The 13,865-nt window shown below is 41.8% G+C and overlaps 1 protein-coding gene across 5 annotated transcripts in view; it reads right to left on the bottom strand.

Moving 5' to 3' along the window:
* The window catches only part of AFF3 (ALF transcription elongation factor 3), a 611,721-nt gene that overhangs the window by 16,142 nt on the left and 581,714 nt on the right, over window positions 1-13,865 (bottom strand). For all 5 annotated transcript variants that reach the window (XM_058429074.1, XM_032176529.2, XM_032176532.2 and 2 more), the window contains 3 exons: window positions 9,486-9,549; window positions 6,087-6,223; window positions 959-1,030 (listed from right to left, as the gene is read on the bottom strand). In XM_058429074.1, coding sequence (XP_058285057.1) covers window positions 959-1,030; window positions 6,087-6,223; window positions 9,486-9,549 — 273 coding nt within the window. The remainder of the gene's footprint in view (window positions 1-958; window positions 1,031-6,086; window positions 6,224-9,485; window positions 9,550-13,865) is intronic.

Here is a 13,865-nt window from a genome sequence, read left to right as displayed (position 1 = left end):
CCGCTCTGCGGAAAGGACGGCATTGCCACCTGATTTTACTGAACTATAATCAGCTCCACTAAAGTCACAAACATGAATGTACTTTATAAAGACCAAAAACACTATGCTGGGAATAGGTGCCATCATTTTATTATTTCCTATAATATTTTGTATACTTATTTATATATCAGTATTCTATCGTATATAATAATTTTATTATTTAGTGTATTATTCCAATATGGGACTTTAAAGTTTGAAGGGGGCACAAAAGGCGTTTCTGAGACTTATCCTCTCTTCCTTGGAGCTATTCACTCAGTTATTTGCTAACTCGGATCTGACGCTGACATCCAGAATACCAGGGTACAATGGCAACATCTCCTCCTAGCAAACCAAACCCAGGACAGGTAACAGTTTGAGACCTTTTTTGTGTCTGTTGCTGTTATTATTATTTTTTAATTCAACTGTCTTTATTTCACTGCTTGGTAGACATGTATTCTATCAACATTCTCTGCCTTCCACCTACTGATGAGTAAGGAAGGGCTGATAGGTAAAGGAACTATAGGTTACCCGATCGTTCCCTTTTTTTCTGTGGCATCATTTTCAAAGTAAGCGGCTGCGTAATCCCAGCACTCTGGGAGGCTGAGGCGGGCAGATCACTTGAGGTCAGGAGTTCAAGACCAGCCTGACCAACATGGTGAAACCCCATCTCTACTAAAAATACAAAAATTAGGCCAGGCACGGTGGCTCACGTCTGTAATCCCAGCACTTTGGGAGGCCTGTCGATTTTCAATCACTGTGAATTCAGATCATGTATAGTACGGCAGCAAAAAATGGTCTGGACTTTCCCTGGTCATCAGAACTGCTCTGGGGCTTTGTATGTTAGAAGACATTGGGCAAACACCATGCATTTCAGCACCTGGTTTGCCAATGATGCCATGCGAGGCTGGGGCTGCTATTCTAAGCGGAGATGGGCACTCACCATAATGCAGCCAGTTGTTTGTCTTCTGGTGTGGCATTAGGGCCTGAGTGGGTTTTTAGTCTCATAGCATACCTTAGAAAAAGGGGGAGGAGGAATAGAATAAAAAACATAAAAAGGAAAGAAATAGTAAAACAAGCTTTTTTATTAACAGAACTTCTATGATGGTAGTTCTCTCTGCCTGATCCTTAGCTTTTCATAGTACTTGCTGATAATTCTTTCTTAAAAGCTAGCTGGTGCTGCTCCATTTTCCCAAGTGTTACATTACTGTGATGACTAGAACAGCTACTTTCTGCTCTTTAACAAGTTCAAATGCTACAGATTGTCGGGAGTGATAACAGTTCAAGAACTATTCATGTATATGGTAACATGTCCATTTTTCCAAATTTTGATTTATGGCTGAGTGTCTGACAGATGGAGGTGAAGTTCTATCCTTCTGTGCTTACCTCCAGAAGAATTTCCATCCTGGGTATGCAGAGCAATGCTTAGATTTACCCCTCTTTCTTTGTTATGTAACTTTTACTTTGACAGCTACGTAAGTGTCCTGAGTACATTTTTAATCGGTATTTGCTTCTACAGACAGATGCTACGAGAAACTAGTGGCTTTTATGGACTGCACTTAATTCCATTTATTTTTCTGAACCAAGGGGACTATGGCCATTGCTTTCTCCGAACAACTACCAAATTACATATGTAGACTCTTTGAGACAGCTGAGGCAATATGTGTAATGATCAGATTGTCCTAGGTTCAAATCTCAGCTCAGCAACTTATAAGTTGTAAGAGCTTAGACAAATGTATTAACATCTTTAAGCCTCCATTTCCTTATCTATAAAATAAGACTAATACTGTCAATCACATAACATTGTGGTAAGAATTAACTAAGATAGTGTTTGTAAAGCTCTTGGGATAGCTGGCTGGCTTGTATATTGCTCAAGAAACATACTGTTATCATCGCACTATCTCCTCAACGTGCAGACTTGTAGCATTTTTGAGTGTTATCTCTTTGCATAGTTTTTACAGTGGTTGCTCTGGGTTTTACAATATACATGCAATTTATTGGTATTTACATTTTATCACTTTGGATGGTATGGAAGTATGGAAGTCTTACTTCAATTTAGATACCTTTACCTTCCACTTAAAAAGAGCATTGTCTTGAGTATCAGATGGTGGTGTAATTTTTAAATTTTTTTGTTTTGTAGCAGTGGGGTCTTACTATGTTGTCTGGGCTGGTTTCAAACTCCTGGCCTCAAGCTATCCTCCCAGCTTGGCCTCCCAAAGTGCTGTGATTACACATGTGAGCCACTGTGCCTGGCCTGCTGGTCTAATTTTTGTTTCAATCCTCAAACCTGGTTTGTAAACTCATAAGGAGAGTAGTTTATTATATATATATCTATGTGTCTGTTCTTCCTTCTTTTCCAATGCTCCCATATTCCTTCTTTTGTCATTTTCTTTCTGTTTGAGAAACTTCTTTTAGCCAGTCTTTAAGGGTGGGTCTTTTAGAGACAAATACTTGTACTTTACCTAAATCTGAGGGTATCTTTATTTCCCTTCATTCTTGAAGAATAGTTTCACTGACTCTAGAATACATGGCTTGGTATTTCCTTCTTTCAACCCTTGGAAACTGTCACGCCACTCCCTCCCAGCCTGCATACTTTCAGAGAAGCCTGCTGTCATTCGAATTGATTCTCCCCTAGAGATAATTATCATTTCTCCCTGGCTGCTTTCAGGATATTTGGCCTTTAGTTTTTGGAAATGTAATTATGGTGTGTTTTTGCATGCATTTCTTTGGGTTTGTCTTATTTGGGTTTTTCTCTGCTTCTTAAATCTGTAGGTTTATGTCTTTTGACAAATTTGGCAAGTTTCAGCCATTATTTCTTCAAATACTCTCTCAGTCCCACTCTATTCCTCTCCTCTGAGACTTCCATGACACAAATGTTGGATCTTTTCTTATTGTGCTTGAGGCTGTATTAATTTAATTTTTTCAGTCTATTTCTTCTTTACTGCTCAGATTGGGTAAATTATATTTTTTGTCCTCAAGTTCATTGACTCTCTCCTGTCATCTCCACTCTACTACTGAGTCCATTTTTGGGGTTTATATTATCAAATTCTACAGTTTCACAATTTCCATTTAGTTCGTTTTAAAATAACTTCCACTTCTTTGAAAAGATTTTGTGTTTTGTTTCTTGAGTGATAACTGTGATTATTGAAGCATTTTTACGATGGCTGCTTTAAAAATCCTTGTCAGATAATTCCAGCAACTGATTCATCTTTGCATTGAGGTCTTCTGATCATCTTTTTTCATGCCAATGGTGACTGTCCTAGTTCTTGGTATGATGAGTGAGTTCCTATGGTATCCTGGACATTTTGACCATTAGCTTAGGAGACTCTGAGTCCTATTTTAAACCCAACCACCCTGTTTAGGTCTAGCAGGAAGGCCCTAGCCTACTTTGGGGGCTGTGGTTCCAACTATAATTTAATTTTCAGAGCCTTTATGATACTATTTTAGTCCACGTGGTTGATCTGGTGCCACTGGGGCTTCAGCTCGTCCCTGACGGTGCTGCCTGCGGAGTGGGAGGGTGGGAGGAGAGGGTCACCAGGCTAAGCTCGTGTGGTGGCAGTGCTCCTCTGACCCACGCCCGCTTGGCCATCTGGAGTTCCCTGGTGGAGAAGGGAATTCTCCTGCCCGTAGGGACAAAGTGTACCTCCTGGGCTAGGTCATCTTGGTGGTGAGAACCCCTTGCCAGCGCTCCAGGGCCTTCAGTGTCTCAGTAGGGGAGAGGAGGGTCAGGCAGGGTGGGCAATGTGCAGATGTAATTAATGCTGTTTTCTTTTTTTTTTTTTTCTTTCTTGAGACGGAGTCTCGCTCTGTCGCCCAGGCTGGAGTGCAGTGGCGCGATCTCGGCTCACTGCAAGCTCCGCCTCCCGGGTTCACACCATTCTCCTGCCTCAGTCTCCCAAGTAGCTGGGACTACAGGCACCCACCACGCCTGGCTAATTTTTTGTATTTTTAGTAGAGACGGGGTTTCATCGTATTAGCCAGGATGGTCTCAATGTCCTGACCTCATGATCCGCCTGCCTCAGCCTCCCAAAGTGCTGGGATTATAGGCGTGAGCCACCGTGCCTGGAAAATTAATGCTGTTTTCTAATGTAGGTTGAAAAAAGAGCTAGCCAGGTGCGGTGGCTCACGCCTGTAATCTCAGCACTTTGGGAGGCCAAAGCAGGCGGATCACCTGAGGTCAGGAGTTCAAGACCATCCTGACCAACGTGGAGAAACCCCATCTCTACTAAAAATACAAAATTAACTGGATGTGGTGGTGCATGCCTGTAATCCCAGCTACTGGGGAGGCTGAGGCAGGAGAATCACTTGAACCCGGGAGGCAGAGGTTGTGGTGAGCTGAGATTGTGCCACTGCACTCCAGCCTGGGCAGTAAGAGCGAAATTTAGTCTCAAAAAAAAAAAAAAGCAAAAAACAAAACAAAAAAAAACAAAAGAAAGAAAGAAAGAAAAAGAGCCAAATTTGTCTTTTTGTCTTCGTTTTCTCTGTATTTTGCATGATTCTATTCATTCTGAAATATCTACAAGGTGGACAGTGTTCTCTACCTGTGAAAGAATACTTCCATCAGTGGGCACAGTGGGTGTGGTACCCCAGCACTCTCTCCTTGATGGTATATCTGGCTGGCATGGTTTTTTGTTTGTTTGGGCTTGCTTGTTTGAATTTTCAAGTGTGAATGCCTTTAAGCAGGTCATGATACTCCAGTTCACAGCAGGCCCTATGGCTTGCTTATTCATTGATTCCTCAATTGTTGATTAAGCACATACTATGTGCCAGAAAATATTCTAGGGGCCGAGGATTCCCCAATGAGCAAATCAGACAAAACCCAAAAAACTCCCTGTGCTCAAGGTACTCACACTTTAGGGCATCTTCCAGCTTTGTCCCTGTCCAGTTTCTCCCACTTTCCTCCCCACCTGCCTATAAACATCTGAGGCTGGACCTTGTTCTGAGGATCTAGGATCTCTTACAGTAATTTTTACCAGTCTTTTTACTTTGCTGCTTTCATTTCATCACTGCTGAAAGTAACGTGCCATATAAAAAGACAGTATAAAGGATTCGCCAATATATTGATTTAGTAGAAATACTTTATTAAGAAAAATGGGCAGTGTTGACTTTAAAACATTCTTGAAAAATGATTTATGGAGGTGATGTGTTCTCTGATGTCAGCATAACAGTTTCAAAGGCTGGAAACTATTTACTGAGGGAGAGTGCTGTGTAAAACACCAAGTAGCATCTTTGGGCCAATGCAGACCAAAAAGATCACATCCTAAGATGATTAGAAATCTTCCATGCAGAATGTTGGGACATGGTGGAAAATGTCTAAGCTTCGATTGCACAGAACCCCAGAATCAGAAAAACTTTTAAAAGTTAGTTTTAGGAAGAATTATTTCTCATTATGGATATTAGACATTATGTCAAGCAGTTAAACGGGCTAAAAACATGAAGTTTCTCAGTAGAGCTAATGGATGAAATTTCCTTAACTGTTGATTACAGAGATGTGACGGAGGTGCCTTTCCAGGTCTCCATCATGGAGGACAAGTGTTTCCCATCGAATGCCTTGACACGTCTGCTCACAGGTCTTAACCCAGGTTGGGGGATGGTGCCCATGTCCAGTTTTTAGACCAGACAGTATAAGATAGCTTCTCCTTCCATAAAATCCCCCTGAATGTTCTTCGATTAAATACTCCAGAAGTATTTACTGATGGAGGTAAGATTTAGATGATACTAACCTGAACCAGATTTTTTTTTTTTTTTTTTTTAAAGCAGCCTAGGACTGAAGTAGGCTCAAAATCTGCCACTTCCTAGCTGAGAGGAGCAGGCACGTCACAGCCCGCTCAGACTCAGCCTTCTCCCTCGGCAATCGGGGGCTACAGCAGCTGCCCCCCTTGCTCATGGAGGACAGAGGGGGCAGGGTGTGCCAAGGCACCTTGCACAACCATACCCTCTTATTTTGGGGGCGATGAACACTGGTTCCTGGTGGGGGATGGTGCAGGCTGACATTCTTTTCTCTGTATCCATAGTGCTTCCACACATTCCTCACCTCCTCCCCTCATCCAACAAGAAAACACAGTGCTTACCTGATGAGCTCTACTGTTTCTGAATACATCGTGTAAGGAGATTTGGATTCCATGGGGCCTTGTTCCATTGCATTTCCACACTCGATAAATGACAATGCTGCTTCGGCATAGTTCAAAGCCTTTCCAAACTTTTCCACCTGATCAACACAGTTAATACAGTGTCTTCCTGAACAATAGTTTTTTTTAAATGGCATTGTCATGTAGTTTATACACTTTATCTGAGAAAACCAACTCTGACTTCTAAAATCCTGTGCCTGAAGCTGAGAGAAGAAAGAAATAGAATACTTCTTTTCCTAGTTATTTTCTCAAACTGCTACTGGCTTGGAGTAAGTGAGCAAACAGTTACATACAGAATTGTATCAAATCCATGTGACAGCTGTCAATCAACAGAGCTCAGAACTGCATGGCTGCTCTGATTTCTGTTTCCCTCTTTCTAACCCCTAATGGTTTGGCGACTTCATTCCTTGTTCCTCCATGCTATGCTAAATATGCATCAAAGTTGGTAGGTCTGGTCCCATATAAGAGTTTTCATACTTCTTTTGGTACATCCCCAACTTGGATGGTTCCAGGCCTTGGTTATTATCTTTTACATTATTTGTGGCACTTATATCTCCACGCCTTCCTCTTCTCAATTTTTTTTTTTTTTGAGATTGGATCTCCCTCTGTAACCCAGGCTGGAGTGCAGTGGTGAAATCTGGGCTCACTGCAACCTCTGCCTCCTAGGTTGAAGTGATTCTCCTGCCTCAGCCTCCCAAGTAGCTAGAATTACAGGCATAAGCCACCACACCTGGCCTCAATTGTTTTTTTTTTGTTGTTGTTGTTGTTAATATTTAGAACCTCACTTAAGGGTGAGAGTGAGTAGGGGAAAGGAGAGGAGATAAACCTCAAGGAGCTATTTCAGCTTTCCTAAAATGGGACAAAAAGTTGAACATTATTAATAAAAATGAATTTTTGGTTGGGCATGGTGGCTCATGCCTGTAATCCCAGTGTTTTGGGAAGGTGAGGCAGGAGGATCACTTGAGCCTGGAAGTTTGAGGTTCCAGTGAGCTATGATCACCCCACCCACTGTGCTCCAGCCTGGACAACAGAGCAAGACCCTGTCTCTAAAAGCAAAACAAAACACATTTCTATGGGATTATCTGTAGCTGTCGAAATTTGTGTTACTCTTTCCCCACAACAGCAAGGGCAGACACAAATCAGCTTTATATTCTCAAGATCTCATAAATCTAAACTTATGTATCAAGTTCCTGGTTCCATACCTTACTACTCTTTGTAGGTAATTACATATTCTAATTCTGGATTGCAGAATCTCCCCAATTTTCAAATGATTCATTCATCAATTAAAACAGAATGACATAATACTCAAATACTATTCCAAGTCTTGCCACTAAAAATACAAAAAAAACTTCATTAGTAATGATAGCTTCAAAAACAGAAATGCAGAGCGAAACTTCCTCTCATTAGCAAATCAAAATTTTAAACTGCTTATAAAGGTTGTGTAGGCTATAATGCAACATTTCTTTTTTCTTTTTTTTTTTTTTTTGAGACAGGGTCTCATTCTGTCACCTAGGCTGGAGTGCGGTGGCGTGATCTTGGCTCATTGCAATCTCTGCCTCCTGGGTTCAAGCGAGTCTTCTGTCTCAGCCTCCCAAGTAGCTGGGATTACAGGTGTGCACCACCACACCTGGCTCATTTTTTTTTTTTTTTTTGTATTTTTAGTAGAAACAGGGTTTCACCATGTTGGCCAAGCTGGTCTTGAACTCCTGACCTCAAATGATCCACCTGCCTTAGCCTCCCAAAGTGCTGGGATTACAGGTGTGAGCCACCGTGCCTGGCCTACAATGCAATATTTCTTGATAACACTTTCAGATGAAGTCATTTCATTTAGTATTAATATTTCCTAAAGGACCCAATTCTGTGGTATGTGCACTCCACAAGCGAAAGCTCTTTCCAGGAACATATAATAGACTTGGAGAGAGAAAATGTACAGCTACAAGATAGTTCAAAGTGCAAGGCAGTCTGTGATTACCCAACAAAATACAAAATGAGGCATCCAGTGCAAATGAGATGGAGGAAAGTGAGCTAGTGATGGGGCCACGGAGAGGCTGGGAAGGCCACAGGAAGGAGACTGAATATGATGCTGGGAAGGAATGGTAGGGTTTGGCTAGATTTGGGGAGGATGCTGAGGGTGTGAGTGTGCCCGTGAGAGTGTGTGAGAGTGAATCTCTGCAGGTGCAAAGGCCCGCTGGCTGGCAGGAGCAAGGTGTGCTTAGAGGTCAGTAGGGGACCAGCCTGGCTGGAGCAGAGTGTCTCCTCTTGGGAAATCGTCAACAGGAAAGATAGGGTTGGGCAAGAGGACAATGAACGAATAATGCTGTAAACTTTAGATGCTGGATTCAGGCAGAAAATCTCTTTCTGCTTAAAAATCTGATGCTCTTCTCCAAGAGTGGCCATGCATCAGCTTCTCCAGATGTCCATCAGACTCAGATTGTGTGGACAAGAGCTGTACCTTCCGCTGCTCTTCTCTATTTTCTGATACGTAGGGGTTATTTCTCCTGTACCCCAGCGTACCTAGGCAGTGGTCTTCACGTAAATAAGTGTTTAACAGGTGACACTGGTAGCATTGGAAGAGGGGTACTGTTACTGTTTAAACATCTTCAGTATTCTGAAGGTCACTGGAAATGCCTTCTTCATTTCCAGCACCTGCCTCAATCTCAGTTATGAACACTGGAGGAGACTAAAACTGGAATTACTAGGTGGGAAGCCATCCCTTTGGACTTCATTCATTTAAGATGGAACAACCATATGATCTCTTTTAGAAAAGAAAACAAAGTTTTCCATCTCTTGCTTGAGAGCTTCAAGCTTTCCAAAACAGGAGATCATCCAAGCAAGAAAAGTTATTCTTTGAAAACACCAAATCATGGTGACTTTAGAGTCTTATATGCAGATAATAGTTTCTGTGTTGTACAGTTTCAGAGAAAGCATTCATTTTGGCAGATACATGTGAAGAACACAAGTGTTTTTGAAAAGAGATTTGATCCTGGGACCAAGCCAAGGGTTTGTCAGGCTAACAAGAGAAAAATGCAAATCTAGATTTTACTTTTGAAAGGAAAAAAAAATACTACCACCCACTGCCTCCACTGGCTGTAGTTACTATTCAAACCTTAGGACTAAATTGAAATATTCATTTATCTAGGGCTTTTTCCCAGTCAGGCATTATTGGTTGAAGTCATAATTTATTGGGCTATGAACACTTGATTATATAAACATTTCTCCATTTAACAGACCCAGCCATCCTTGTAATAGATTTTATAATTACCCTGGCTATATTGTCCCAGTGATGAAGCTGCGGTACACACATAATTTGGAAGAACGTATCTGGAAAGAAAAGGGTCTCACCATTGCATCTGCTTTATGCTTCATTCGTTTAGCTTCTTGCATAAAATAATCGGCACTGCGAGGCCTACAAGGAGAGAATGATATTAAACGTCATTATGGCTTAAGTGCAAGGTCTTTTTAAAATATTCCTTCCTTTCACTCAAACTTAAGGCACAATTTAAAAACTCTGCTTAATGCGGAATTAAGTGTGTTTTCTGCCTTTCCAGATTACTGCCTATATGTCAAATACCACAATAAATTTTCTCTTAAGTTAGCAATTCGAAACACACTCAACATATGCCAGAAGTCTCTATTTACAGTGGCTTTAACATGGCCCCCCAGTGCCTAATTTGTGAATATATTTTTTTATTGTATGGTTAAAAAAACAAGCGAGAAATCTTATTTTATGCAATATTTACATAAGACAATCCCCTTTTAATGTAAAGATTGTAAATACACCTCATAATAATCGTATGGATATATGTGGGTGAGTATATTTATGTATCCTTATGAAAATAAGTGTCATTTATATGCATATCTAGTACCTAGAGTTTTATGTATATATATTGAATTACCTTAAAGCCTCACAGTGAAAAATAAAAAGAGGTAACGCTGGATGATTACATTCCAGCTGTAATGAAGTTAATTGTAAAATGATGTCTACCCTGTAACAATGCCAACATGCCGTGTGTTCTCTAGGGTTCTGATTAGCTGGCTGGTAAACATTAACAGCAGACAGGTGGATTACTAAGGCAGTAACCCTGGCCAGCGGTGACTCTGCCGGGAGATGAAGGTAACTCATCCAGAGACTGATTTGAGTGTGTGTAATGAGGCCCAGTTACGCTAAGGTACTCATTAGACAGTACCTTTAAGTGTTTAGCCTGATAGATTACAAAAATGACATCTTTTAGGCACTGGCAGCATAAACTTTATATAATCAATAAACTTGACCTATTCATGAATATCAAATATAAGCCAGGACTCTCTGAATGGGAGATTCGATGGAAGTAGTGATATTAATCATGGACTGTTTAGCTGATGATTACATGCTTATTTTGAATGGCCTTATTTCAGATCCTAATGGGTCTTTTACTTTATTGTAATATTAGGTAGTCAGAGCATTCATGTATCCAAAGAGGTCAAAATGCTTAGAAAAGCAATGTGTGACAATGCTTTTCTGTGACAATGACATTGCATTTTAATCAAACAAACTAGAATTACAGCATAGTTTTGGGGTCAAAATGGCTCCTCACCCCATCCCCATGCCCCCCACTGAGGGCTGGAGCCGCCCATTCACTGTGGTGGGTCTTTCACTGAGGGTGAGGCCTGAGGTCTCCTTCCTAGGAAGGCCCTGCTCCTGCCACTCCATCTTCTCTCTTGCATGTCCTGGATGCCCATGCTTTCTCCATATGAATGGCTTTGTTGTTGCCTTGGTGAGTTTTCCTTCTTTGTCCACATATTGACACATTGTCAGAATGTCTACATATTGTCTGGTCTTTGGTTCCAACTCTGGCAATTGATGTTATTTTTGTTGTTGTTGTCTTTTGAGAAAGGTTCTCACTCTGTTGCCTAGGCTGGAGGGCAGTGGTACAATCACCCATACTGCAGCATCAACCACCTGGGGTTAAGTGACTCTCCCACCACAGCCTCCCTGGTAGCTGGGACTACAGGCGTGTGCCATTATGCCTGGCTAACTTTTTGTATTTTTAGTGGAGACGGGGTTTCGCCATGTTGCAAAGGCTGGTCTTGAACTCCTGAGCTCAAGTGATCCACCTGCCTCGGCCTCCCAAAGTTCTGGGATTACATGGCTTTCATCACATCACCATCCTGCTCACGGACCTAAAATCAATCTCCAGGGTCTATGAGATCAAATCTCAGTTCAGATCCCCAATAATCTTGCCTAACCCACTTAACCATATTGCTTATTCACAAAGGCCCTTGACCTAAGTCAGAGGTGGCTCCTCAGTGTCTTGATAACATGGCATCCCGGTCCAAGGAGCTCTGCTCATCACTTCCCCCATCTGGAACACTCTCCTCTCTGTTCATTCACTGAGTGCCTTCTAGGAGCCGAATGTTGCCTGCCCCTCAATTTCCCCCGCTGTAAGGCGTTCTGAGTAACCTTGGTCCATGTTCACCTCTGTCCTTCCTGAGCTCACACAGCACTTCTTGTTTACTACACTTGGTATTTCATTATCTTCTGAGCTGTACTGGGCATGTGTACAATTTAGTTGCTGGTACGTTTTTAGTAAGGACCATGCTGTAGACTTCTTTGATCTTCCCCACCCTGTAGTTTTTGGCACACGGTAGAAGGTAAGCAGGTCTCCCTTGAATGAGTGGCACTGAATTCATTTTCAGCTTAGTAAAGAGTGCTGCCTTCCGATGGGGTGCAGCATCACATCCAATGAGCCAGAGAGTGTCTCCATGGCAACTTGAAATTCTCCACATCATTATGTGTTCTGTACTCTACTATATAAGTTAGGTCATTTTTTTTTTTCTTGCCCTGTTTTGTCACTAACAGATCACTACTTCAAATGCATTTCGTTTTCATTAAAGGATTATCTTGGTAATAAGCCACGGCATCTTAGTTTCCACCAGCCTTCTAAGTTACCCTTATGGATGGCAGTGGCTCACAATTCCTAATACAAGCTCCTTAATCAATATTGTTTTCATCTGCAGCATAGGAGCATATTTTTAAATCCTGATACGGAGGCTGAGTCACAGACTCTCACCATAGCGCATGTGGGTAAGTAACACACCTAATTTTCTGACTGTATCAGAGCAGCTATAATCAGAGCAGTAACCTGAGATGCTAATAGCATAGGTACCATCTGGAGGCCACTTATGAACACATTTGTTAGAACTCTCATCTTTGCATAGAATGGAGGCTCACTATAATGATCACCGAAGACGGCCTGATGATTGGCCCATTTTCTCCTTTCGGGTGATTTCTAGTGCTGTACTTCCAGAGCAGATCATTGTAAAGACAGTGGAACCAACGGGATGTCACCCAGTGTCCAGCCTTGCCACGAATCACAAAGGCATCCTTTCTGACAGCAATACACAAGTCAGTAGGAAAAGTAAAATTGCTGTCACCATTGTGACAGTTACAGAATATAATACAGCAAAGGTACTAAAATGAGATCTTATCTCAGTGTTCAAATAGATTTTCCATCTAATCTTCTATTTTTTTTTAACATGGAAAACCTAGAGTTTTTGTTTTTCATCTGTGTAATGAAGTTCTTCCCATTGTTTCCCACAGTGATGGTATTTTATGATGATACATGAGCAAACCTAATAAAAGTTTAATTAAACACCATAAATGTAACTAACTGTGAATCTTGGGCTCTTCAGAAATCGGGCTTGAGTGATCTGAAAGCCAGAGCTTAGCCGCATGCATCTTCATTATGAGAGCTCTCTCCAACAAAAGCATTCTGAGCACTTGATCCAAATAGAATGTTTTCTTTTCTTCTCTTCCCCCTCCCACCATCCCCACCTAGAAACACACGGCCTTGGTTCTCAGCAGCATCAGGGTTTGAGCTACCCCCATATTTCTTCTGGCATGGGAATATTAAAGCAACCTTGCTTTTTGTTCTCCTTTGTGGCTGGGATAGAGTTGAATGGTCTCCCACGGGGAGCCTGGCAGATTCCTTTCTGTAATTCCTACCTCTGTGAAATGCCGCCCTCGGTAGAGCCAGCCTGTTTTGTGAAAACTGGCAGGGATGAGAGCTCAATGTGTCTGAACAACAAGTTCCTCGGTGCGGCAGAAATTGGATGATTTTCTTAGGGAAGTTGAAATCCAAATCAGACAAATAGGCAACTGCATACCAAATGAATTCATCATCTGCTATCCGATATGTCAGCTTGTCATCTGATAAGCCCCAGAGGTGTTAATATGTCCCAAGCTTTGAGGAGAATGCATAAGAAGTTAAGTAATTATTTTTAATACACAGAGTCAGTGATGACTATGGATGAGGGCACTTCAGAGTCAGCCACTCCAGGATGCTGGCACCGGCTTTACAGGCACTTCCCCACAGATGCAGGTAGATTGCATTTGGGTAGCAAGGATTCAAACACAGCTTTTATTTCTACAACTTTGATGTTGGCTGGGGCTCAGAGTACCTGGAACCTGGCTCCTCCCAGGCACAAGCGGTCATTCACTGTTTCTTCAGGCCACAGGACTGCTTCCTTCTCAGCCGGGCACAGAAGGCAGGGTTTGCTCTGCAGGATGCTCAGGCTAAGTGGGGCAGGTTTGGGTGTTGAATCAAAAGTAACTTTCTGTTGAAATGTGAAATTATCAATCTGATGGTTGTTTTTCTCTGAGTGTAACATTTAAAATAGTCTTACAAACCCTAAAGATGATTGGACAGCTGAGATTTCAATCCAGGAGATCTGAATGTCCTT

This window comes from Hylobates moloch, unplaced genomic scaffold (genome assembly GCF_009828535.3).
Source record: "Hylobates moloch isolate HMO894 unplaced genomic scaffold, HMol_V3 SCAFFOLD_15, whole genome shotgun sequence".
Lineage (NCBI taxonomy): Eukaryota > Metazoa > Chordata > Mammalia > Primates > Hylobatidae > Hylobates > Hylobates moloch.
This window is presented reverse-complemented; position numbering and strand designations above follow the sequence as displayed.